The sequence below is a fragment of the Pan troglodytes genome, chromosome 6, assembly GCF_028858775.2.
Source record: "Pan troglodytes isolate AG18354 chromosome 6, NHGRI_mPanTro3-v2.0_pri, whole genome shotgun sequence".
NCBI lineage: Eukaryota > Metazoa > Chordata > Mammalia > Primates > Hominidae > Pan > Pan troglodytes.
The window spans coordinates 53716755-53743322 of NC_072404.2; the positions used below are offsets into that span (position 1 = coordinate 53716755).

A 26568-nucleotide genomic window follows, 5' to 3' on the forward strand; every position below is an offset into this window, starting at 1 on the left:
CCCTGCCTTGGAGACAGGGCTGCAGGGGAGGATGGAGGTGTGGAGACTGGCCAGGAGATCTTACGGAGATGAGCCCAAGACCCTGGCAGCTCAAACCACAATGTACCGGGGGTAGGGGAGGTGGTGTGGAACTGATGTTTAAGGGAGGGCCAAAAAAAAAGAAAGAAAGAAAAAGAAAGAGTAAAAGATGCTGGTAAAGATTTTGGCCTGTGGCTGGGCCTGATGGCTCACGCCTGAAATCCCAGCACTTTGGGATGCCAAGGCAGGCAGATCACTTCAGGTCAGGAGTTTAAAACTAGCCTGGCCAACATGGTGAAACCCATCTCTACTAAAAATACAAAAATTAGCCAGGCATGGTGGCGCGCATCTGTAGTCTCAGCTACTCAGGAGGCTGAGGCAGAAGAATTGTTTGAATCCGGGAGGCGGAGTTTGCAGTGAGCTGAGACCGAGCCACTGCACTCCAGTCTGGGTGACAGAGTGAGACCCTATCTCAAAAAAAAAAAACAGAAAGAAGATTTTGGCCTGAGCAACTGGAAAGGTCCTTCCATGGGTACAGAAGGCAGGCGTGTGGCTGAGATGTCTCGAGGCTGTCCAGAGGGGGCGCTGTAGGGACGCCGGGACTCACAGCCCGGAGTCCGGAGAACGGTCTAAACAGAGAATTCCTGTTTGAGGCTGTTGCACATGGATCATGGATGGATCCACATCAGGACCCTGGCTGAGGCCACAGGCGGGAAGCGGTGTGGATGGAGAAGAGGACCGAGGGCTGAACTGGGGGCAGCCTCCAGCAACAAAAGACCCATCTACCTGGAGATGAGCAACCCGTGGAAACCACGCCTTCCACACACCACGGCATCTCACTAACCAAGAATTTAACAATGGTGACACTCAAGCCTCATGTTCCAAAACAGATCATTCTTTAACCACCACCTTAAAAAGCGATTCACATTTTACTTCCACTCTTTTCCTCAATTCCCTTATATTTTGATCCTAAATAAAGCAGTTAAACTTACGAAAGTTGATGTGCTTAAAATTTAAAACTATTAATAGCCTCCAACGTTCCAGAGCCTGCATTTGCAGAATGCGCGGTCTGAGTAGCTGCGCAGCTCTGTGTGGGGGTGGTGCTCACCTGAGAGTCGCCCCAGGGTTGTCAGGGTCGAAGGACTGGGTCCCTCTGAGGACAATGCGGGATGAGGTGGTCCTGGAGAAGAATAGGTGTGTGCCCTCGGAGATCACACTGACAGGGGCCTGGGCTCGCACCTCCAGGCCCACACAGTAGTTGCTGTACACCACACTGCCTTCAATCTGAACCTGCAGGGGCAAGGAAGGACAGGGGATGTCATGCAGGGACAAGGCAGGGACTCACTGGAGAAACACACTAGTCTGAAAATTAGAAAGGAAGCCGACGAGTCTCAATGCATCCCTGGCTCCAACTAAAACAGTCTTGGTAGTCAAAATAACCACTCTTCTGTACGACATGAGAGCTGTGACTGGAGTCCACGAGAGCATGGACATCTTCCTATCCAAGCTTGTGTTAATGTACAAATTTGGGCATTTCCTAGCTTGTGAACACAATAGAGACTTTCCATGTGTGCACATTTTATAGTTTTCAAACCTCCTCCTTCCACAGTGAATTGTTCAGGCTCCTGGCTTTTGTGCAACTTCCTTCACCTATCTTAGAGCTGCTTCTTTCTAACCCCCAAACATATCATGGACTTTAGGAAATGTAAATGAAATTTAAGACAAATACTTTTAAACCCAGGAATAGCAGAACATGTTATAAATAAAACATTCATATTGTTCTTTTACAAGTTTGATGCGGCCAGGCGCGGTGGTTCATGCCTGTAATCCCAGCACTTTGGGAGGCTGAGGTGGGTGGATTGCTTGCACTCAGGAGTTTGAGACCAGCCTGGGCAACACGGTGAAACCTCATCTCTACTAAAAATACAAAAATTAGCTGAGCGTGGTGGCATGCGCCTGTAATCCCAGCTACATGGGAGGCAGAGGCACGAGAATCGCTTGAACCCAGTAGCCCAGAGGGGGAGGTTGCAGTGAGCTGAGATCACACCACTACACTCCAGCCTGGGCAACAGAGTGAGACCCTGTCAAAAAAAAAAAAAAAAACTGATGCAATTTGAAAAAATACAGTCTAATACTTGCTATTCTTTCACTGGGTCTCAGCCTTGATCACTCTAGATTTTCTTCAGATGCACACAGTTCCCTGCTGATCAGTCTCCTAAGTAGGACCAAAGACAACGGAACAGCTGTAGGATTAGAACTCTCATTTCCACCTTCAACCTCTGTTTGCTCAGCCTCTCCAGCTCCAAGGAGCTGCTGAGAATGTTCCAAGTATATACAAAGGCTGGAGGAGGCACCAAGCAGGAAGCTGCTTGGGGAAGATGCAGGGCTGGTCAGGAGCAAAGGAAACCTGAGGCTCTGACTGTGAGGTCAGAGACAGCAGAAGTTACCTTATCTGTCAGAAGGTCTCCAAGACCTAGAGAAAGACACGGACCCCCTGTGAAGACACTGAAGACTACAGAAGTGGCTCCCAGCTCATAGTCCAACCTCCTTCGGAGCTCCCATTACCTGGCCTGTCCCATAGGCTGGACACATCTTCTATGGCTTGCTGGGTTTAATTTAAAAATTACGTAGTTTATATATTTAGAAAGCAGAGTTTTATTTTTTAAGAAAGGGATTATAATCTGTAAGCAGGAAGTGTAGTCTCTGGCTAAAAAATTGAAAGTAAGTATTTGGAGGAGGGAGGGAGGGGTAAGACAGGAATTTCAGTTGAATGCGTTATCACATATTCACAGGATATAGGAGTTATGGATATCTATGAAAGAGGATTGTGTTTTTGTGTAATAAGTAAACATATATATGTGCTTTATGTTTACTTTTGGGTGGAGACAATATTGCAATGTATTATAATTAGGTCTTTTATGTTAAAAGGTAAAGTAGGGACATGAAGGCACTTAAATGCGTAGTCAAACTGGGCAGAATTAGTTTATGGTTGGTGTTTTTTATTAGGAAAAATTTATAGAAATTAGTTTTTTGTTTAATTAAAGTCATAGTTAAGGTTTGAGGAATGGGGGGTTAATTAGTTGATGTTTGGTGGTTGTAGAGTTGTAATTGTTTTAATATTGTTTATTTTAAGGCTAGTGTTTGTTTAGTTGATAGAGAAAAAGGGAGAAAAATCCTGTGGCAATGAGAATAGTTTATTTTTTAATTGTAGGACTGTGTGATTTCACTCTTGCCTGGCCTTAGGTCTTGTTTATAATTTGGTATCTTATTGTCATAAAGAGTATGTCCTGCCTGGCCAGGCGTGATGGCTCACGCCTATAATCCCAGCACTTTGGGAGGCTGAGGCAGGCAAATTGCTTGAGCCCAGGAGTTCGAGAGCAGCCTGTGCAACAGGGTGAAACCCTGTCTCTACAAAAAATTAGCCAGGCATGGTGGTATGCACATGTAGTCCCAGCTACTCAGGAGGCTGAGGCAGAAGGATCACTTGAGCCCAGGAGGGAGAGGTTGCAGTGAGCCGAGATTGCAGCCGCTGCACTCCAGCCTGGGCAACAGAGTGAGACCCTGTCTCAAAAAAAAAAAAAAAAAAAAAAAAAGGAGTCCGTTCTGTCAGTCTTATAATCACTATTTTAACATTAATGTTGGTCAGTTGTTGTGTCTAAACTGTGAAAGGGAGGGGGCGTAATGAGGCATATCTGACCTTGAGTCCCATTATGGCCAGGAACTCCATTTTTTAAGTATTTTCTGGGTCCCCTTGGCCAAGAGGGGATTTGTTTAGTTGTTTGGGGGGACTTAGGATTTTATTTTTAGTTTACAGGCTCTATCTACCTCCCCTACTAGGTTGTTCACACAAGTGTGCAAAGACCTTATTTATCTCCAAATCCCTCCCCCCAGCACACAGCCAGGTACAAATAGTGCTGTTTTCATTAGGAAAATGAAGAGCAGCCTCACCCTCCTCCACTCGTTCAGTATTACAGATTTTCCTTTGCATTTCCCCTTGGCTTCTTACAATTAGCCACCCATCAGGTCAGATGCTCCCCACCACCCCGAGGTCCCCTGACATTGACCCTGCTCTGCTCTCTATTCCCCGGCTGCCCCCTGCTTCAGCCTCTAATGACTTCTCACCTTCACTAACAGTCTCCCAACATCCCATCCTTCAGTCTGTTTCCTACTTGTTCCCAATCAACATTTCTAAAGAAGCGTATACAGCCTGCTGGGAAAGCTCTGCTTTTTCCTACAACCTGCATCTGAAGTAATGCTATGCTAAGCCTGGTCTGCAGCCTGTTGTCACTTGGCCCATCGTTACCTGCCTATTTCGCAATGAGATAAGTACAGACACTGAGAGGAAGCTTCTGGCAACTCCAGCATTTGCCATCGCTGTGACATCCCAGCACAGATTGGGAGGATTTGCTTCCTCAGGCAAGGTCAGGGCAGTTTGGGTGCCGAGGTGCTTTGTGGCAAGCCACACAAGGCACCAGATGTAACTGTGCTCAGTAGGACTGCGTGCCCCACAGCTTAAAAGAGCAAAGTTCCTTCGCTGCAGATATTCTGAGGGTCCCTGATCAGGTTCCCGCAGCCTGGCCTGCCCACTGCGCCATTTGATCCCAGAATCTCCCACCAGGGTCTGCTCACTATCCCTGGTCTTCTTCTAGCCTTTGCAAAGCTGTTGCCCCTCCCAATCCCTTTCTATGTCTGTGGACAGATTCTCTTTTCAGCACCCTCTTTCTTGAAGCCTACTCTTTTAAAAATGACCTCTCCCTCTTTTAACTCGCATATTTTCACCACTTTTTCCAGCCAAAATGCACCAAGCACATGCTGAGAATCAAAGTGCCAGGCAGTCACCGTGAGTGCCTCTTGGATGCCCTGCCCTCTGACTGTCGTCCCCTTTCCTTTCTGGATGATTGGCCCCTAAATGGCAGGGCCACACATTCTCCTGACATCCCGGCACCAGCACAGGGCTTATTCAAATTAGGTACACAGGAAGGTTTTGTTATACACATTGGAAGGAGTTTTTCATCAATTGCTTTGACTGCATTTAAACATAATTTGTTCTCTTTGGGGGAAGTAAACATTTCTCTTAAAATCCTATGCAGATTTTTTTTTTAAACAACCTCCCTTTTCCTGGATAGAACAGGTGTTGAATTCCAAATGCTGAGCTCTTGCTCCAGGGCGATGAGAAGCATGGGTTTCACTGGGCCAGTAGAGCAGTAAGTCAGCCAGCTGACCTTGGCAAGGGCAGTGTAGTTCCCATACTCCAAGGTGTGGCTCGGGAGGATGAGGGTCTGTCTGCGAGTGTCCACAGCAGCAGGGAGGGAGACAGGGAGCCCTTCAGAGTCCATCAAGTTCCAGGTGTAAGAAAGACCTTGGGAAATATCACAGAAGACTGCAGCTTCAAACGTCACACCCAGCCTCACAGGCTGAGACCTCCATATCTAAGTATCAAGAAGAGAAGATGTCTCATTAAAATGTCCATCACATCTAATGTACTGGTAAATTACTAGAAACTTAGTCTTAACTGTAGATCTCCCATTATTTGTTTGCAAAATGACAGAATGGTATTCTTAGGTCTGGGCTTTAGACAACACCAGAATAAACACTACATCTATTTTATAGACAAAAATAAAAGGTTAAAAAAAAACCAACTAAAATAATAAGTAAATATTTATATACTCATGAGAAAAAACTTCCTATGCATAAAATTAATGGAAAAATAGCAAAGATATCTGATATTTGATTACATAAAAAATTTAAGCTTCCAAATGTCAAAAATATAAATGTTATGCTCCTGGGTTTTGGCACCTATGTGTATATATAAATTTTTTAAATCAATCAATATAATAAGAAAATCATTTGCAGTATACACAACAGATGTTTGCTTTCCCTATTTTTTTCTTCACTGAAATATTCTTAAGTCATTCTCAGAAATCATGACATTTAATCCCTAAATACTAAATATACATCTCTAAAAACTAAGGGAATTTTCCTACATCAACACAACACTACTATCTCACCTTAAAAATTAACAATAAGTTCTTAGTATAATTTAAACCTAGTTTATAATCAAATTTCCCTTATTGTCTCCAAAACATACCCTTGTGCAACTGTTTGATTTGAGATGCACAAAAGTTCTTTTGTTAAAAAAAAAAAAGGAGAGAGGAGAAAAAAATTTTCTTATCAACTAGAACTATGAGGTTTCCTAAACTATAGTTTGGTCAGGAAAATAAGAATAAATGCTTAATTCTTTCCCTTAATTACCAACATTCAGAGTAAGAAGCTGGGGCACTAGTTACTTCCAAAGGCGACCAATATGTTACTTGTGTCTGCCTGCTTGGTGGGAACAGCAGAAGCTTCTCTTTCTCTTTCAGAATAATTATTTTTAAAATATTAGCATTATTCATTCAATTGTAGATGTTATTTTTTAGATGCTCCAAGTAGCCCATCAGGGACCTGGGGCACTCTCCTTGGCCTGGCTCTGGCAACCTTCTGATATGACCCTGGTAGTCTTTTAAAGTGATGGGTTTGTTGCACTATTCTTTCTACTTTTATTTACGCTTTAAAATTTCCATAACAAAGAATTTTAAATGTTAATAGTAGCTGATACATATATAAAAAGCATATTTGCTCACTTTAATAAGCCAATGAGGATGAGGATATGGGGGGAAATATTAGTGTCTACCCACACCCCTTATCCCTCCCAGCCACTCTGTCTTTCTGAAGCCCCTCCACACCCCCTACTTTGGGCTGGAGCCAGATGCCACCTCAAGCATGGAGGAGCAAGCCAGGCTAGGGGGCCTCAGGACAGAGTCTCTGCCTGGCCAGGGCGCCTCCACCCTGGGGCAGACGCTGGGTGCAGGGTCTCCCCCAGAGGGATTTTTTTTTTTCCTGAAGGTTCCCTAAAAATTGGAAAGGGAAGGCCAGGCGCGGTGACGCAAGCCTGTAATCCCAGCACTTTGGGAGGCCGAGGTGGGCGGATCACGAGGTCAGGAGATCAAGACCATCCTGGCTAACACGGTGAAACCCTGTTTTTACTAAAAATACAAAAAATTAGCCAGGTGTGGTGGCGGACGCCTGTAGTCCCAGCTACACTGGAGGCTGAGGCAGGAGAATGGTGTGAACCCGGGAGGCGGAGCTTGCAGTGAGCCCAGATTGCACCACTGCACTCCAGCCTAGGCAACAGAGCGAGACTCCATCTCAAAAAAAAAAAAAAAAAAAAAAATTGGAAAGGGAAAAACCTGGAGGCAGCTGAGAAATGGGATTTTAAGAAATCTTGGTGCTCATTATAAATGAAAGTTTACTTTTGACATTCTTTAAGTTACTTTAGTTATAATTAAAATTACTTTCCAATTACTTTTTATTGTTTCTATTCTGAATATGATATCATTCTAAGATTTTTCACAAAACTGCCCAGATTTATACGGGTTACAGCAAATTTTAATACTAGGATGCCAATTTTTAGCTCATTCATAATAATAAACATTAAAAAATACGAAATGCCTAGTGAGAGTGAGAGTTGGTCCCTCAGAGCGGACACATGTGAGCTGCTACAAGAACATCTCTAGGCTTGTCAAGATTCTGGGAAAGGCATTGTGTTCTCCAATTCTATAACTTGTAGTAATTATTCCTGTGAAAAGGCCATACACTTGCAGAACAATGTACAGACAGTGTAATTGCCAAGTTATTTGTAGTGATAGAAAACCGGAAACTTGGCCAGGCATGGTGGCTCATCGCACATTGGGAGGCCAAGGTGGGCAGATCACCTGAGGTCAGGAGTTCAAGACCAGCCTGACCAACATGGTGAAACCCCATCTCTACTAAAAATACAAAATTAGCTGGGTGTGGTGGTGAGCGCCTGTAATCCCAGCGACTTGGGAGGCTGAGGCAGAAGAATAGCCTGAACCCAGGGGGTGGAGACTGCAGTGAGCCGAGATCATGCCATTGCACTCCAGCCTGGGCAACAAGAGTGAAACTCAGCCTCAAAAATAAATAAATAAATAAATAAAAAGAAAGAAAACTGGCAACAACAGTTGTTCAATCAGAGGACATTATACAGTGATGTATAATCTTTATGTATGATTTAACAGTAGGACATCATTAAAATTATGTAATCAAAAGGCTGCTTAATAACAAAAGAAAATGCTCACACTGCAACCCAGGTTTGTGACAAACACACATACCACATATAAAAAGCCTTAGAAAAATACTGAAAATAAATAATTAGACAAAAGTGGCTATCACCTACTGCCTGGATTTGAGATGATTTCATTTTTTTCTTTATACTTTTAGAAAACACGTAAAATAAAGAAAAAATGACTCGGCAGGGTCCTTCAGGTCCATAATCCCAGAACTTTGGGAGGCCAAGGCAGGTGGATCAATTGAGGCCAGGAGTTGAAGACCAGCTAGCCTGGCCAATATGGCAAAACCCCATTTCTACTAAAAAAATTAGCTAGGCATGGTGGTGCACACCTGTAATCCCTGCTACTTGGGAGACTGAGGCAGGAGAATCGCTTAAAGCCAGGAGGCAGAGGTTATAGTGAGCCAAGATCATGCCACTGCACTCCAGCCTGGGCAACAGAGTCTCAAAAAAAAAAAAAAAAGAAAAGAAAAGAAAAAATGAAATTATCAATCTTATTTTCTGTGTTTTACAGATAAGAAAATAAAAATAACAATGTTTTACAGATAAAAAACTCAAGAAAACCACTCTGTCCCATGTCCTAACATCAGAGTCAGGACGGGAGCCAGAGCCCTCCTGCCTAGGGTCTGTGCTTCTTCCTGCTGTGCCTTTTGCTTTAGTCCCTTTGCTATTTGGGTCCAAATCTCACACCCAGAAAACACGTTCCCCCAGCAAGCAGACCTGCCCAACAGCGTGGGTGCTCGCTGGTCTAAAGGTGGGCAGGGGTATTGCCTGTGTGGAGGCCGGGACCCTTTCCGGATTGCCCCGGGGAACTTGGTTTCTGCATGCTGATCTCCACCAGCACCCTCTGCGGGCTGACCTCTTGGGGTCAGATGCCATAGAAAGCAGTTTAGCAAATGCAGCTCAGTCACGGATTTTAATTCCCATGTGTCATTTGAGCACCTCTGCCCTGAAAAGGAAAATTTGCTCTGAATCACAGGCCTCAAAGGAATGAAAGAAATAAAAACCAACCCTATTTTTTCTAACCCAGAATAGGTGTTCAACAGATAACCGATCATGTCCTTTCATTTTGGTGTTACATATATTCAAATGTTTCATTCTCCTGAAAATGCTACAGTTCTTAGCATAATCCAAAAAAAGAAAGGAAAGGAAAGGAAAAGAAAAGAAAAGAAAAGAAAAGAAAAAAGAAAAGAAAAGAGCTCCTTAAAGTGAGCTGTGCTGAATGCCAGAGTAATGCAGGCGAATAAAGAACTTATTCACACACCAGACCCCAGAAATGACGCTGTCTCCTCCTGTCCAGGCTGGGGTAGCCCTCCCTCCCCTGAGGACCCAGGTCACCCGCTCTGAAGCCCTTATAGGCACTCCTTTGTGTAAATTGCAGTAGGATAAACTGGACAAAGCCTCGCTTCATGCCCCAAACTCTCACCACTCCAAACAGTGGTCCCAACTCAGAGGGAGGCTGAAAAGAGGCTGGTGGAGGATTTCCCAGACTCCGAGCCTACCTGGACTTTCCCAGGCCCCATGTTCTTCACCAGGGGTGGCTGGCAGGGCTTGCACACAATGAAAAGTTGCTGTCTTAGAGTGGAGGCACTGACATTATTGAAGGCAAGGACCTCCACTGTAAATTCTCCTTCCCTGGGACGGTGGAAAGCACAGAAATGAACAAATTTATGTTGATGAATGTCAGGCTTTCATTCACTCTTCATACCCACTCATATCTGCAGAATTATAGTATTTGACAGCAAGTCATCCCAATGAATAAGAACAGAAGAGTCGAGGGTCACAAGACTGATTTCCACAGAGGTCTTTCCTCATTTAACCAACAGACTGGCTCCCCAGCTAGCCTGGGCCAGGCCAAGTACCAAACTCCCAGACCGATGTCACATGCTATATTCAAACAATACATCTATGTGAGGGGCATGTTGCTTCCTTCTTTGGACAACCCTCCCCACAGCCATGACCTGGCCCCATCTTGATAACAGAACAGATCTATGTATTTTCTCTGTGTGATGGGTACCCCAACCCATAACTGGGGGGTCTCTGGGGATGGGTCTTCCTGTTCTATTTCCTGCTCCATGGATCAGTTTTCCTGACCAATTTCTTCGAGTCCTACAAACTCAGGAAGGACAGGATAGATCCATAGCCTGTCTCCGGGTAAGGGGAGCGGGTCACAGCTGTGGAGAGATTCAGGACAGCTGGAGGTGAGAGCTGGGTAGCTCCTGACCCAGCAGGTAGTGCTTTACTAAGGAAATACATGGTTATTTTGCAAATGTTGCAACATGGATAATTACTTAAGACTTCTGAATTTGAAAGAGAAAAATATTCCCATCAGAAGACCACAAATTTGAGTTTGCAGGGACCAGAATATCACTTGCCATCCTGGAGCTCCAGCAAGAAAGGTAGGGCCTACTGATAAGAATGAAGACTAGATGGTTTTCTCAGGTTGTCAGAGCACCCAGGGCACACTCTAGAGATGACAGTGGAGGCATTGAATAAACCATGTCACTTCCACAGGGCACAAAAGGGCTTCTGGAGCTAACGAGTATATCGCCAGGTACCTAGGCCACCATGTGCTCAGTTGAGCATGCACCAATCTACAAGCCACTACTGCTCAATTCTTTCCTTATGTGAAAATCTATTTCTGATGAAAAAGTCCTGAATCCATAGTTAGTGATGGGGCCATTCAGTCCCCACCAAAGCATGGAGAGGCTGCAGTGTGGGTTCTCATGGAAATCTTGCATTGGAGGAAGTTTGCAATCTTTCCCTGATGCCACTGCCTACACGAACCTCATTTTCTAGATACTTCTGCACCCTTTGATATTTCCCTACAGCAGCATAAAGTTTTGATGCCAGCCTGAGGCTCAGCCTTGACCATGTGTGTCTCCCTACTGAAAGGATTAGACCCACTTGGGTCCTAGGACTCACCCTAGAGGCTCAGCTGGGAATGAGTGATCCAGCCAGTCTGCACCTTATCATATCTCCACGATGCTTTGTCCCAGGTACACAGTGGGCACTCAGTAAATGCAGAGTTAAAGGACAGAGTTCATGCTCTTCCATATGACATCGAGGCCCTTCACAATCTGCCAACCTACACTCATCTCACCCTTCTATATACGTCTTGCCAGTCACTCCAAACATCTCCTGTTGGCACCTCACCTAGTACCTTTGCCCAGGACCTTGTCACTGTTTGGGAGCCTCTCTCCCATTTCCCTTTGTCAAGCTCCTACTCAAGATATCATTTTCAGTGAGCCATCCCCACCACATCACAGGCCTCCTTTGCAGCCACAGCCCCTGTACTGAAAGCATCTCTTTCCTCTTTGTCTTTCCCCTGGACTAGGAGCTCCTTGAGAAGCATGGTCAGGTCTTATGTATCTCTGTGTAATCATCTGTCACCTACGTTGATTGACAGGCAGGTCTCTGTGGAACCCAAGGGCTGATGCCTTAAGACTCTGATTCCTGTGCTGTCTGTAGAGAGCACTCCGCTGCCTTGCAGTGGCTCACCTACTGTAGACATGGCTGCTGGAGCTGCTCCCCAGGCTGATGGTGCCGTCCCCAAAGTCCCACAGGTAGGCAACATCTGTGCCGAAGTTGATCCAGCACTCAAAGGCCACACTGGCATTTACCAGAGCTGAGGAGGGGGACGTGAGCCGATTGGCCACAATTTTCTTCTGCACCCTGATGATGTGGGGCTCAGAGACCACACTGCTGATCCTGTTGGAAGCCTTAACCGTCACACGATACCTGCAGGATGGGAAAAGGAGGGCAGGGAAGGCAGATGGCAAGACAAGAACAGGGTCAGAGCTAGAGAAACCGTCTGCTATACTTCAAGAGGAAGGCGGGGGAGGGGGAGGCAGCATTTAATTTGTAAGAACTACGAAAGTATCCAGTGATTTTCATCTTATTGAGGAGAAGGGGGTTGATATTTTTGACTACCCCTCTCTTCATTATTTAATTCATTTCTCAAAGCAGTAGGGGTAAGCATCATTGCCCTTTCTTAGATGAGGAATTTCTTAGGTCACATGGGTGGCCGAGATAGCATTTGAACCTAGGACTGTCTGCTTCAAAGCCCTACACTGTTTCCCTTAGTTCAAGCTGAAGAGAAATGAACTAAATCTTCCCTTAAATCTTATGTTGAGTTTGCTTCACAGAAGGACCTAGTGGCCCATTATAATACAAATGCGACAGCCATAAAATGCCTTCAGTAGCAGCATGGTGATCTTCAGACTGAGTATAGGCTGCGGTACAAACAGCTACTCAGCAGGACTGCTACTTTTACTGACCATTGGGGGATGCTGAGTCTTTTTTTAATGCTTCTTGAAGTTGTCCTCACTGGTGGATCCTCTCCAAAATACCACTCAAATTCCAGGGGTATTGTTTCCTTGGTAACAGCTGTAAATATAATGTCTGTGTCTGTGGCAAACACAGTTCCATTTGTGTAGACAGAGACGGCTGTGGCAAAAGAAAGGAAGGTATGGCTATGTCAACATAGGAGGGCTGGAATCTCCAGAGAAACTAGTACCTCTACTTTCCCACTTGGTCATGGGCTTGAGTGATGGTGAGGAAGCTCTGATATGCATGCAGGTTGGCAGCAAGGATGCAGCGGTGGGCACGCGGTAGGCAGTGCTGGCCCTGGTTCAAAGGCCCCAAAGTGCTTGCACAGGAGGTGCTCCTAAGGCCATAGGGCCAACTCCCTTTGAGATTCTGCTAGAAAGGGTGTGGCACATGGAGCTGGCAGATAACAGTCCCGATAACCCACCTTCCCATTCCTTCAACTGGGAGCCTTAATGCCTGTGGTTTCAGAAAATTCCCAGAACAAATGGCAGATGAACAAAGAACCTGTTCAAGGACAAAATGGGGCTCTCCGGCAGAGCCGATAACAAAACCTGCTGCTGCCTATGGCTTTCCTAATCTCAGCAGACCGCGCGAGGGAGGTTTTTGTTAAATCTGGAATTAAAACAAAGACATACATTGCATCTTATACCAGACAGTCATGCTGTGCCAAGCCTGGCTGTCACCCACTTGAGTCTGAGAAATAAAGGACACGTTATATGAAGGAATAGATGGAAAGTGATGTATAACCACAGTGCCTAAAATGAGAAAAAAAGGAGATAAGAGAAAAGGTCTTAAAATTAATTCACTTTTATCATGCAACACACAGTCAGTATTTTTCATTTTTAACTTTCCCCCTTTGAATCTCAATAAATTTCAAAATTCTAACCATGTGCTCTGAAATCAGACATACCTGGGAAACATAAACTTAATCACAGAATTTCTGTCATTAAATTTTTCTTTGTATATTTTCTCTGAGAACTCCCTGCATGGTATTAAATATGTTAATTCCTTTGAAATATGTTAATTACTTTGATAGATGGCCTTGTTTTTAAAGTATTTCTCAATATGTACACTAAGTAGTCTTCACTTCACAGGAGTTCTTAAATAGGGGTCTAATAAGCCTTGTGCTTTTAAGTTTTTTTTTTTTGAGATGGAGTCTCGCTCTGTTGCCTAGGCTGGAGTGCAGTGGTGCAATCTGGGCTCACTGCAAGCTCCGCCTCCCGGGTTCACACCATTCTCCTGCCTCAGCCTCCAGAGTAGCTGGGACTACAGGCGTCCGCCACCACACCTGGCTAATTTTTTGTATTTTTAGTAAAAACAGGGTTTCACCGTGTTAGCCAGGATGGTCTTGATCTCCTGACCTCGTGATCCGCCCACCTCGGCCTCCCAAAGTGCTGGGATTACAGGCTTGCGTCACCGTGCCTGGCCTTCCCTTTCCAATTTTTAGGGAACCTTCAGGAAAAAAAAAATCCCTCTGGGGGAGACCCTGCACCCAGCGTCTGCCCCAGGGTGGAGGCGCCCTGGCCAGGCAGAGACTCTGTCCTGAGGCCCCCTAGCCTGGCTTGCTCCTCCATGCTTGAGGTGGCATCTGGCTCCAGCCCAAAGTAGGGGGTGTGGAGGGGCTTCAGAAAGACAGAGTGGCTGGGAGGGATAAGGGGTGTGGGTAGACACTAATATTTCCCCCCATATCCTCATCCTCATTGGCTTATTAAAGTGAGCAAATATGCTTTTTATATATGTATCAGCTACTATTAACATTTAAAATTCTTTGTTATGGAAATTTTAAAGCGTAAATAAAAGTAGAAAGAATAGTGCAACAAACCCATCACTTTAAAAGACTACCAGGGTCATATCAGAAGGTTGCCAGAGCCAGGCCAAGGAGAGTGCCCCAGGTCCCTGATGGGCTACTTGGAGCATCTAAAAAATAACATCTACAATTGAATGAATAATGCTAATATTTTAAAAATAATTATTCTGAAAGAGAAAGAGAAGCTTCTGCTGTTCCCACCAAGCAGGCAGACACAAGTAACATATTGGTCGCCTTTGGAAGTAACTAGTGCCCCAGCTTCTTACTCTGAATGTTGGTAATTAAGGGAAAGAATTAAGCATTTATTCTTATTTTCCTGACCAAACTATAGTTTAGGAAACCTCATAGTTCTAGTTGATAAGAAAATTTTTTTCTCCTCTCTCCTTTTTTTTTTTTTAACAAAAGAACTTTTGTGCATCTCAAATCAAACAGTTGCACAAGGGTATGTTTTGGAGACAATAAGGGAAATTTGATTATAAACTAGGTTTAAATTATACTAAGAACTTATTGTTAATTTTTAAGGTGAGATAGTAGTGTTGTGTTGATGTAGGAAAATTCCCTTAGTTTTTAGAGATGTATATTTAGTATTTAGGGATTAAATGTCATGATTTCTGAGAATGACTTAAGAATATTTCAGTGAAGAAAAAAATAGGGAAAGCAAACATCTGTTGTGTATACTGCAAATGATTTTCTTATTATATTGATTGATTTAAAAAATTTATATATACACATAGGTGCCAAAACCCAGGAGCATAACATTTATATTTTTGACATTTGGAAGCTTAAATTTTTTATGTAATCAAATATCAGATATCTTTGCTATTTTTCCATTAATTTTATGCATAGGAAGTTTTTTCTCATGAGTATATAAATATTTACTTATTATTTTAGTTGGTTTTTTTTTAACCTTTTATTTTTGTCTATAAAATAGATGTAGTGTTTATTCTGGTGTTGTCTAAAGCCCAGACCTAAGAATACCATTCTGTCATTTTGCAAACAAATAATGGGAGATCTACAGTTAAGACTAAGTTTCTAGTAATTTACCAGTACATTAGATGTGATGGACATTTTAATGAGACATCTTCTCTTCTTGATACTTAGATATGGAGGTCTCAGCCTGTGAGGCTGGGTGTGACGTTTGAAGCTGCAGTCTTCTGTGATATTTCCCAAGGTCTTTCTTACACCTGGAACTTGATGGACTCTGAAGGGCTCCCTGTCTCCCTCCCTGCTGCTGTGGACACTCGCAGACAGACCCTCATCCTCCCGAGCCACACCTTGGAGTATGGGAACTACACTGCCCTTGCCAAGGTCAGCTGGCTGACTTACTGCTCTACTGGCCCAGTGAAACCCATGCTTCTCATCGCCCTGGAGCAAGAGCTCAGCATTTGGAATTCAACACCTGTTCTATCCAGGAAAAGGGAGGTTGTTTAAAAAAAAAAATCTGCATAGGATTTTAAGAGAAATGTTTACTTCCCCCAAAGAGAACAAATTATGTTTAAATGCAGTCAAAGCAATTGATGAAAAACTCCTTCCAATGTGTATAAGATGTAATGTAAGATTGTGCATATATGTATATATACATGTACACACACCATACACATACCACACATATAGCATATACACACATACATACCATATACACACCATACACAGCATATGCACTATACACATATGCACATGTACACATATACCACACATACCCTCCTATGACATACCACACATGCATGTACATATGTATGTACATACATATGGAGGTGGATACCAAACACTGAATCAGATTCTGAAAGAGTACTGTGATGTCTAAGAAGATTTAGAGCAACTCATTTATCATAAAAGGGTATTAAGAAAAGAGGGTTATTTATTATTACTACTGTTCTTCTGCATAATTTTCTCTTTATAAAGAGAAAATACTTGTTTATAACAGAGATAAAGCGGAATGGGTATTCTGTCCTTCATCAATGCATCAGAATTTTTGAAAAATAAATATCATATGACTAAAAATAGATATATGATAAATAAATATCACATGGTCTCATTAACCATGCCTGAAAATTAATTCTGAGCACAATCTGATAATCAAAAGTGTTAAAAAAAAAGATACAGTTTACAGATTTGCACAAGAATACCCTATTATCAATCTGTAGGGCTGGATGCAAACTTGGACCTTCCTATTCTAAATCCTGGCATGGAACCATCGGAAATTTACAAGAATTGTGCCCTTGCACTGGCTAGACATGCTGCTTATTTATTCAGGTTTAGATAAGACAAGTCAATATGAATGACCGACCGGCTAGTTAGGGTAGGCAAACAGGTTAAATAAATCCTTCCATATGTATGTCATAACTTCTTGGATGGAGAGTTTCTCACTAGTCTGATTGTAAACAGGTGCAGCCACTGTGTGGAACAGCTGGAAAGAATTCTTACATGGATGAGTTCACTGAGACTCATCCCTTCATTGGATCCTCCTTTCTCCTGTTTCTGGGAAATATGACCCCATCATCCCACCCATGTAGGCCGGGCACTTTGGGAGTGCCTCTGGCTGGCTCCCCATTTGCTTTGTTGCAAAGTGTAGGGACTCTTTTTTCTACAGTAAGTGACTGGAGTTCCCCATTCCCACCCCCAATGGCCTCTGAGCTTCCGGCCCCTCCCTCTACAAAACTGACATGAAGCGAATACCTCCCTTACAGGTAGCTGTGCGGATAAAGTGGGGTGACACGAGTGAGGCGTTAGCAGTGGATAAAGTGGAATGGATATTTTGTCCTTCATCAATGCATCAGTGTGCACCTGGCACACTCAGTGAGCACCGGATGCTTTCTCAATTCTGTTTTAGCTCAAGGCCATGCTGTCTGACCAAAATGTGCCTCCAGCCCGTGCTGCAAGGCTCATCATGTATGCCAGCATCCACCTCAGATGTGCCCTGTCCCCACAGTTAGATAAAGTTCCTATCTCCTAAAATCTCCCAGCCCCTTAGCCATATCCTTCCTAAGCATTTTTAATGTCGTGTCTCATCTTGCTCCTATGCATATCTTAATATTTTCACTAAGATAATAGATTCCTTGAGATGAAGACTTTGTATGACTTTATCTTCATGTTCCCTCAGAACACAGTATTCTGCAAGACATATTTTCTGAATTAGGGAAGAATGAATGAAGGATGTTGTATCAAATTTAGAACTGCTATAACTTGAACAGTATAAGTAAAGCGGAGATACCCTGCTTCATTTATAGTTGAAGTGTGCTTGCTCAGACTCCAGACATAGGTCTTACTTTTCTGATGCACTTGGGAGTCAGCAAAGACAAGCACTTCATCTTCATGGACACTGCTGGAGTTCATGAACGCAGACACGGCCTCATGGCCAATCTCCACATAATAAGGCCCAAGCTCCACTTCGGTTCCATGAAACTCATTATAAATAACAGCCTTGAGCATATAGACTCCTTCTGGAAAAATAAGAAAGAACAGACATTTGATGAATTTTTAATAACAAGCATAACAGTTAACATTTGTAGAATGGTCATAATGGGGTGACTAATATGGGAACTGATACAGGAGAGGTGATCTTTCTTGTCTCTTGTAGCAGCAGGGCCATTTCATGGGCATGTGACCCATACAGTTGCACAGAGCCCCTCACACAACGGAGCTATGTGAGTGATTTAATGCTCTGCTATCTTGAAATTCTTCATAATTATTTTTAGCAAGGAGTCCTGCATTTTCATTTTTCACTGGGCCTTGTGAATTACTTTGCCAATCCTCCGCAGTAGGAAATATTCATAAGAAAGAAAATAGATATTAGTTATCCCACAGCTAGACAAATAATACTTAAACAGCCAAATGGGAATATATCAAATAACTATGATGATGGATGACAAAAATGGTCCCAAACCCTTACCCGTTTTTCACACACTTACAATACAACTATAATATGACTCTGTGGCTCCTCTCATTAAGTGGAGAAGACTATTGCTTCACCCCTCGAATCAGTGCTAATCATATGGCCAGTGGATTTTCAAAGTGCTTGCACACTGGGGCTTGCCCTCTCTTTCTTGTCTTGGGACCTCTGTCATTGTCACTGGGACCGTGTCATTTCCATGTGAATAGACTGGCCTAGTCTGCTGAAGGATGAGAGACACATGACTGAGTCTCCCCATGGCCCCAGCCGAGGGTCAGTCACCTCCAGGAGAAGAGCCACCTGGCTGATTGGCAGCTGGCTGCAGATCTGTGAGTGAGCCCCTCTAAGACCAGCTCAGACCTGAAGAACTCCCAGCAGAACTGGGAGCTGAATAAAAGGTTATGTTTTAAGGCACTAAGTTTAGGGTGGCTTGTTAACACAGCAATAGACTATCAATACAATTCCACTGAACTGGAAAGACATTAGCAATTCTCTAACCTCAACTCCCTACACAATATTCTTAAACTGTACATTTGATCATGTCATTCCCAAGCTTGAAAATGTTAAGTGATTCCTCATGTGTCATAGGAGCAAATCTGTACCTGAGCCCTTCCCCCTCAGCTGAGCTGGTCCCAATCACTCATCCTTGACTCCACCAGGTCCACACCTGATGCATCAGCCACACAAAACCAGGCTCCACTGCTCAGACGGCCGGTCTCCATCACAAATATGCCCCTGTGCAGGCTTCTCTCAGTTTACAACGTCCTTCTTTGTGCCTCCATCTGGCCAACTCGCACCTACCATGAGCCTCTTTGAATGACCCAGGCAGAATCACTGGCTTCACCCGGCATCTGACTACAGAACGTGGGCCAGGTTTCCCTCTCAGACTCACTACATTCTCTGTCTTTCTTGTCCTCAAACCTCATCACAGAACACTTACTACATACATAATAAATGTTTATCAAAGGACCAATCAAGTTTACAGAATGGAATACTGAAGCTCGAAAGGTTAAACAATGTGCTGTAGGCCTAGAGTATGCAATGCTTTCTTAGGAATTAAGATAGTCATTTCTCTCTTCACTTGCTGCATCCAAATTATATGGAATAATATGTGGATCTACTAGCAGCATAGTAAGAAGAAAAAAGGGAATGATCTTAAAGAGTAAAAGTCTGTCTCTGGGGAAGAATAGTGAACATGGTAGCATGCAGGAGGATTTGGGAATACTGTGATAAGCAGAGGCCGGAGAGAAGGGCATCCTACTCTAAGCGCAACTCAGATTAACATGTAGAAGAAATAGGTACACTTTCCCAAATTGGATTCTCATCTTGCAAGCTATATCTCAAATGTTGAGACACCATTCATAACTCTATTGCAATTTTCTTACAATACTGCTCCTCTTAACTGTGTCCAAAATAATTTTGCACGCGAATTTTAATGACAAGTAGAAAGTGAAATAGATAGCCATGCAGGTCATCCCATGCACAGGAACCAGAACTTAACTAAGAGTGTGCTACGTGTTGTTTCATGTCAAAAGGCAGATTTCACGACCACAAGTTAGAAAAGGCAGTTTATATAATAGTTAAGAATACACTCCACGGACTCAGAGGAATTTGGCATTGGAAATCTTTGTGACCAAATCTTAGGCATATCTTACTTTCTTTCTTTCCTTTTTTTTTTTTCTTTTTTTTTTTTTTGAGACGGAGTCTCGCTCTGTCGCCCAGGCTAAAGTGCAGTGGCGTGATCTTGGCTTACTGCAAGCTCTGCCTCCCAGGTTCACGCCATTCTCCTGACTCAGCCTCCTGAGTAGCTGGGACTACAGGTGCCCGCCACCATGCCTGGCTAATTTTGTTTTTGTGTTTTTAGTAGAGACGGGGTTTCACCGTGTTAGCCAGGATGGTCTCGATCTCCTGACCTCGTGATCCACCCGCCTCGGCCTCCCAAAGTGCTGGGATTGCAGGCGTGAGCCACCGCACCCAGCCAGGCATATCTTACTTTCAAGTTGACTTTTTTTTTGAGATAGAGTCTCACTCTGTCGCCCAGGCTGGAGTGCAGTGGCATGATCTCAGCTCACTGCAACCTCTGCCTCCCGGGTTCAAGCGATTCTCCTGCCTCACCCTCCCAAGTAGCTCGGATTACAGGTGTCCGCCACCACGCCCAGCTATTTTGTGTGTGTGTGTGTGTGTGTGTGTGTGTATTTTTAGTAGAGACAGGATTTCACCATGTTGGCCAAGCTGGTCTCGAACTCCTGACCTCAGGTGATCCACCTCAGCCTCCCAAAGTGCTGGGATTACAGGCATGAACCACCGCACCTAGCCTCAAGTTGACTTTAGACTTAACCCCTGATAGAAGATGTAATACTGATATATGATATAGTTCGGATGTTTACCTCTCCCTAATCAAATGTGTCGAATTGTAATACCCAAAGTTGGAGGCAGAGCTTGGTGGGAGGTGACTGGATGATGGGAGTGGATTTCTCATGAATGGTTTAGTACCATCCTTTGGTGGTGTCCTTGCGATAGTGAGTGACTTCTCTTGAAATCTGGCTATTTAAAAGTGTGTGGCATCTCACTCTCTCTCGTTTCTGCTTTCACCGTGTGATGTGCCTGCTGCCCTGTAGCCTTCTACCATGCGTGTAAACTTCCTGAAGCCTCCCCAGAATCTGAGCAAATGTCGGCACCATGCTTCTTGTAAAGCCTGCAGAACTGTGAGCCAATTAAGCTTCTTTTCTTCATAAGTTACCCGGTTTGAAGTATTTCTTTATAGCAATTGGAGAATGGCCTAATACAAATACCAATTCCTTACTTTATTCATAAAACAACAAAAGAAACCAATGAATATGTATCAAAGTTGCAGATGCTTAAAATTATTATAATAGAGCAAGTCCTGATGTGAAATAGAGATATAGTTAGCCTTCTACTTAATCTTCTAGGAGTTAATCCAAAAACAAAAAGGAAAACAGTGAATAAAAATAAAAACTTTTTCTCTCTTTGTTTAGTGAGACTAGGAGGTAGCTAGCATGTTCAGAATACAAAATAGACGCAAAAACTGCTAAAAGCGGCAAATATCAAGCATGCATGAGCAGGAACCGTATTGAAGGAAGAAAACAGAAAACGTCCTAAAGTGAGAACTCAGTTGCCAAAGGGCCCAGTGGCTGTGAATATCATCAACACACATACATGTGTGTACGCAACACACACACACACACACTCCACCAGCAGTTAGTTCAGAAAAAAATGCAACTCTTTAAATTATGAGAAATGCTGTGAAGAAAAAAAAAAAAGAAAGGAAGGAAGAAAGGAAGGAAGGCAGGAAAGAAGAAGGGAGGGAGGGATAAAGGGAGAAAAGGAGGGAGAAAAGACCATTCAGCACGTACAAGATACTATAAGAGTCAAGAGGGAAAATTCAGGAAATACTCATAATAGATTAAGATAATTTATCAGAAAAACACTGTCCACAAGAACAGGACTGAACAACTTGAGGAATCGTTATCTTCTGAGATGCAAGACCAGAGAGCATCTGGTCTTGGAAGGAAACAAAGTCAACATTTTAGAGTATAATGGAGAACGGAAAGTGTAGAACACAAAAGAAGGGATGCAGAGGAAAATATGAGGAAAGCGGATCAGATGAAAAAGGAAAAACAAAACAGATTTGAAAAGACAAAAGAGAACTAATAGATGTATGCCAGTCTCCCAAAAAGAAAGCTGACATATTGGAATAGAAACAATGTAAAGATCTAATTCAAGAAATCTTTCCTGAAACAAAGGACACATTGAAAAGGTACACCATGTGCTGGAGAAAGGTGACCCAGAGTGGCCAGCACTTAGACACGTGCTGGCAAAGCTGCTGGAGTTGCAAATAAAGAAATAACTACCGGCTGGGTGCGGTGGCTCAGACCTGTGATCCTAGCACTTTGGGAGGCTGAGGCGGGTGGATCGCTTGAGGTCAGGAGTTTGAGCCTGGCCTGGCCAACATGGTGAAATGCCATCTCTACTAAAAATACAAAAATCAGCCAGGCGTGGTGGTGTATGCCTGTAATCCTAGCTACCTGGGAGGCTGAGGCATGAGAATCGCTTGAACCCAGGAGATGGAGGTTGCAGTGAGCCGAGATCATGCCACTGTACTCCGGCCTGGGCAACAGAGTGAGACTGTGTCTCAAAAAAAAAAAAAAAAAAAAAAAAAAGAAAAGAAATAATTCTCTTGACAATCACAGAAAAACATTAATCAATGACGGGGAAAAAAAAGAAGGCTGACTTTGGAATCACCACAAGGTAAGAAAGACAGAATGGAGAATTTCAGGGAGGCTTCTTCAGACAGAGTGTCAGGGCCACCAGCTGAATTTCTGATTCAGTAGGTCTGCAGTGGGCCTGAGAGTCTGTATTCTAAGCCAGTCTCAGGTGGTCATGATGCTGCTGGGCCAAACTTGGAGAACCATGGTTACAGGAGAGAACAGAATGGAAAGACAACCAGATTCCCCAGGAAAAGAACATGTGTCCAAGGAGTCCAGAGCCAGCACACTGTCATTCCAATATAATGGCAGCAACAGTTTTGAATATGGGAACTTAGAGGAAGCTTATTGCATGAATTTTCCTAAAAAAATCTACTAGAGGACAAACTTCAGACAACCAAACAGGAACACCATGCCAAAAAAAAGCTGAGTGAGGACCGAATATATTAGCTCTAGAACCGGAACTAAGACTAATGTGGGAAAGCAGGTTGATATGATTTGCATCTGTGCCCCCACCAAATCTCATGTCGAATTGCATTCCCCAGTATTGAAGGTTGGGCCTTCAGTACTGGTGGTGAGGAGGTGGGTGGTGATTGGATGATGGTGGTAGATTTCTCATGAATGGTTTAGTGTCACCCCCAATCCCTGCCACTTGGTACTGTCCTCATGATAGTGAGTTCTCATGAGATCTGGTCTTTTAAAAGTGTGTGGCACCTCCCCCCTCTCTTGCTCCTACTCCGGCTATGTAACGTGTGTGTTCCCTGTTCGCTTTCTGCCGTGATTGTAAGTTTCCTGAGGCTTCCCCAGAAGCTGAGCAGATGCCCACATCAATGTTTCCTATACAGTCTGCAGAACTGTAAGCCAATTAAATCTCTTTTCTTTATAAATTATCTAGTGTCAGGTATTTCTTTATAGCAATGCAAGAACAAACTAATATATAAGTAGCAGAAAAAAAGGTAAACATTTCATGTTCTGACAATGTAGAAATCATACAGTAAATGAAATTTGGGCTGGGGAAGAGAAGAGGTAGGAGCTGTGGAATAATGCAGATTGCCTCATTAGTAATTGCTGGAAATCAAAAGACATGAAGATTTAACAAAGCAATTAAGAAAGATGAAAGCATATATGAGAAAAAAATGAGTAAAATTGGTGATAAAGAAGAGAGAAGGGAAGAGGAAGATGGGAAATATTCTAATTTCATCATTGCTCATAGTAGCTGATGAATGGATACGCTAAAGAAACAGAGGGATAAGGACATTTTATAAATAAAAGAGGTCAGCTAAAACAAGGCACAAACCTTTCAAGTATCAGAAGGCTAACTCAGATGAACATACAAAAGAAAGAAAAGACTATTTAACGAAATGTATTTTAAAATGCACACAGAGCCCATAATGTAAAATATGACAAACATCTGTCATTTCAATATAGACAAAAATCACTAAACTCACGTATCTCAAATAAGAATGATCAGAATGATTCACACAGCAAAGCCAAGTCCATTGTAGAGAAACATCTAGGACAGTGATTCCAAAAGGTGGCAAATGAAATAATCTCCAAAATTGTGAGAGGCTGTGTGATGAGGTGGGAGTGCCCATGCTGCAGGGATCTTCATAGGCAAGGCAGGGCAGAAGACACAAAGGAAGAGGCTTGGGCCACCTGGGTTGTTCAAGGAATTGGGATTTCCAGTGAAAAGGGTAAAACAGGGTTATGTTTTCCTACTCAGGACAGAGGGCCAGCCATGTGGGAGGATCACCCAGAATCCTGATCCTCAACCTCATCTTACCCAATGTTTGCCTCTCTCTCTCCCTCCCTCTCCATCTGTTTTCCTTTCTCTCCCCTTCCTCCCTCTCTTTCTCTCTCTCTTTTCTCCCCCCCAACATCCCGTCTCCCTCATCAGCCTTTCCCACTGGTGGGTGGGGTGTGGTTATGAGGACCACGGAAAAGGGTGAGCAAAGGGGCTCAGCAGATAGCAGATACCTGGAGCCAGCCCACACTCACCATACAGGAGGGACACAGGGCTGCAACTCCCTGTAACCTCCTGAGCAGCCATGGATTTTTATTCCTAACACTGACCACATTTTAAGCCATAAAGACAACATCAGGACTTAAAGTTAAAACAGCAGAGAAAAGATTTGCTTATCATGCTACATTAAAACTAGAAATTAATAATGAAAGCAGTTCACAAAAGAGGCCACATGACATGTGAAAATTTTAAATGTAAATAATAACTAATTTAGCATCTGAGAAAGAAAAGGAGCTTTTATCTGAGGAATGCAAACCTCCTCTAAATGATCAGTCCCCAGAGGCGCATGGGAATGAGACAGCAGTCACAGACCACTTCCCTCCTTGGGCTAAGGAATCCTGTCTTAAAACTGCTAGCTATCCCATGAGTGGCTATAAATTAACCTAACAATGCCACACACAGGACACCGTAGCCCATAGAGTGTATAGCCAATCACTAATCAATGTCATCTGTGTAAACCAATGAAAATTCCTGACAAACAGCTTTATATCAGCCCACTCCTTGTGGCCTCTTTTTGCTTTTAAAAACATACTGGTGACAAAGGCAGAAATAAGCTCATATCCAAGGTTACTGGGGTCTGAGTCTTCCAGGCAGCTGTTTTCACTTTGGCACAAGTAAACATTTAAAGTTGTATTTTGTGTCTCTGCTTCTTTGTAGGTGGACATATCCAACTGAAAATGTAAAAGATGAAAAAAATTACCTATAAAAGCAAAAAGAAGAAAATAAAGATAAAAGTGGAAATTAATAAACTAGGGGAAAATGTGGAATAAACAAAATCTGAAAGCTAGTTCTTTAAATAAACTAATGAAAATTTACCCAACCAATTAAGGAAAGAAAAAGAAATAAAACGAAATAAAAATGATAGAAGAAAATACAGATGCCAATTAAAATAAAAGAACTATAAGAGCCTATTTTGCTCATCTCTATGCAAAAAAATGTTAAAACCTAGATTAAATAGATAATTATACAAGAAAAAATAACTTGAAAGAACTAACTAGTAGAGAAATTAAAATTCTTAACAGATGAATTTCCATAGAAGAAATAGAAGGTATCAGTGAGCTACTCCAACGGCAGTAAGAAGAAAGTACCAGTCCCAGAGGGTTAAAAAGGAAATTCTCCAAAATAGAATATATATTTCCGATGCTATTCAAACTGTTTCAGGACAAATAAAAGACACAGAAAACTTTCACACAGCACTGATATCAAAGACCAAAACTACTGCACAAAAATCAATGGCTAGAAATTGTTCTGCACCAGCCATTTGAAGGTGATCCAGTACCTATCTACCTACCTGTCATTGAGGAGAAAAGCCATAATGAGGCAACTGGAAAATTGGACTATTTTTCAACTGCATTTGCAAATGCCTTTAAGGATTTTGGCATTTAGAATCATAGGTCTTGCTGTTACCTTCTGAGTTCTCTCTAGAGTTGACCTATTCATTAAGTGGAACTTGGGTTCTAAGATTTAGGTGCCTTAGTCCACTTTTTATAAATAAATAAATAAATGGGGGATCACAGTGAATGGGAGGCAGGACTAGATTGCAGCTCCAACTTGGATGGACAGAGCAGTGTGTGGAGGCTCGCATAGTGAATTTTTGCTCCAGAACGACTGCAGGAATAAATCAGGAAAGCTGAGAGAACCCACAGACTCCCTGAAGTAAGTGGATTGCTCCTGCAGGACCCAGGAGACACCTCAAATACTGTGCTGGTATACATGGCTGAGAGACTCACAAATGGTTCACATCACAGTACTCTGTGCAGACAACCCCCAGTACCAGCCTGGAACCTGGTAGACTCGCCGGGTGGCTAGATCCAGAAGAGAGATAACAATCACTACAGCTCAGCTCTCAGGAAGCCACATCCATAGGAAAAGAGGGTGAGTACTACACCAAGGGAACACCCACAGGACAAAAGAATCTGAACAACAGCCTTCAGCCCTAGACCTTCCATCTGACATAGCCTACCCAAATGAGAAGGAACCAGAAAACCAACTCTGGTAATATGACAAAACAAGGTTCTTTAACACCTCCAAAAAAATCACACTAGCTCACCAGCAAGGAGCCCAAATCAAGAAGAAATCCCCAGTTTACCTTAAAAAGAATAGGAGGTTAGTTATTAAGCTAATTAGGGAGGCACCAGAGAAAGG

General features: G+C 43.1%; 1 protein-coding gene across 3 annotated transcripts in view; it reads right to left on the reverse strand.

Moving 5' to 3' along the window:
• PKD1L1 (polycystin 1 like 1, transient receptor potential channel interacting) overlaps positions 1 to 26568 on the reverse strand; it is a 193538-nt gene that overhangs the window by 120659 nt on the left and 46311 nt on the right. For 2 of the 3 annotated variants that reach the window (XM_016945694.4, XM_016945695.4), the window contains 7 exons: positions 17552 to 17725; positions 13114 to 13233; positions 12427 to 12595; positions 11648 to 11887; positions 9649 to 9781; positions 5241 to 5447; positions 1127 to 1308 (listed from right to left, as the gene is read on the reverse strand). In XM_016945694.4, the coding sequence (XP_016801183.4) occupies positions 1127 to 1308; positions 5241 to 5447; positions 9649 to 9781; positions 11648 to 11887; positions 12427 to 12595; positions 13114 to 13233; positions 17552 to 17725 (1225 nt within the window). Of the gene's footprint in view, positions 1 to 1126; positions 1309 to 5240; positions 5448 to 9648; positions 9782 to 11647; positions 11888 to 12426; positions 12596 to 13113; positions 13234 to 17551; positions 17726 to 24955; positions 25124 to 26568 lie in introns of all 3 variants that reach the window. The other variant, XM_016945696.4, reaches the window with a different exon arrangement.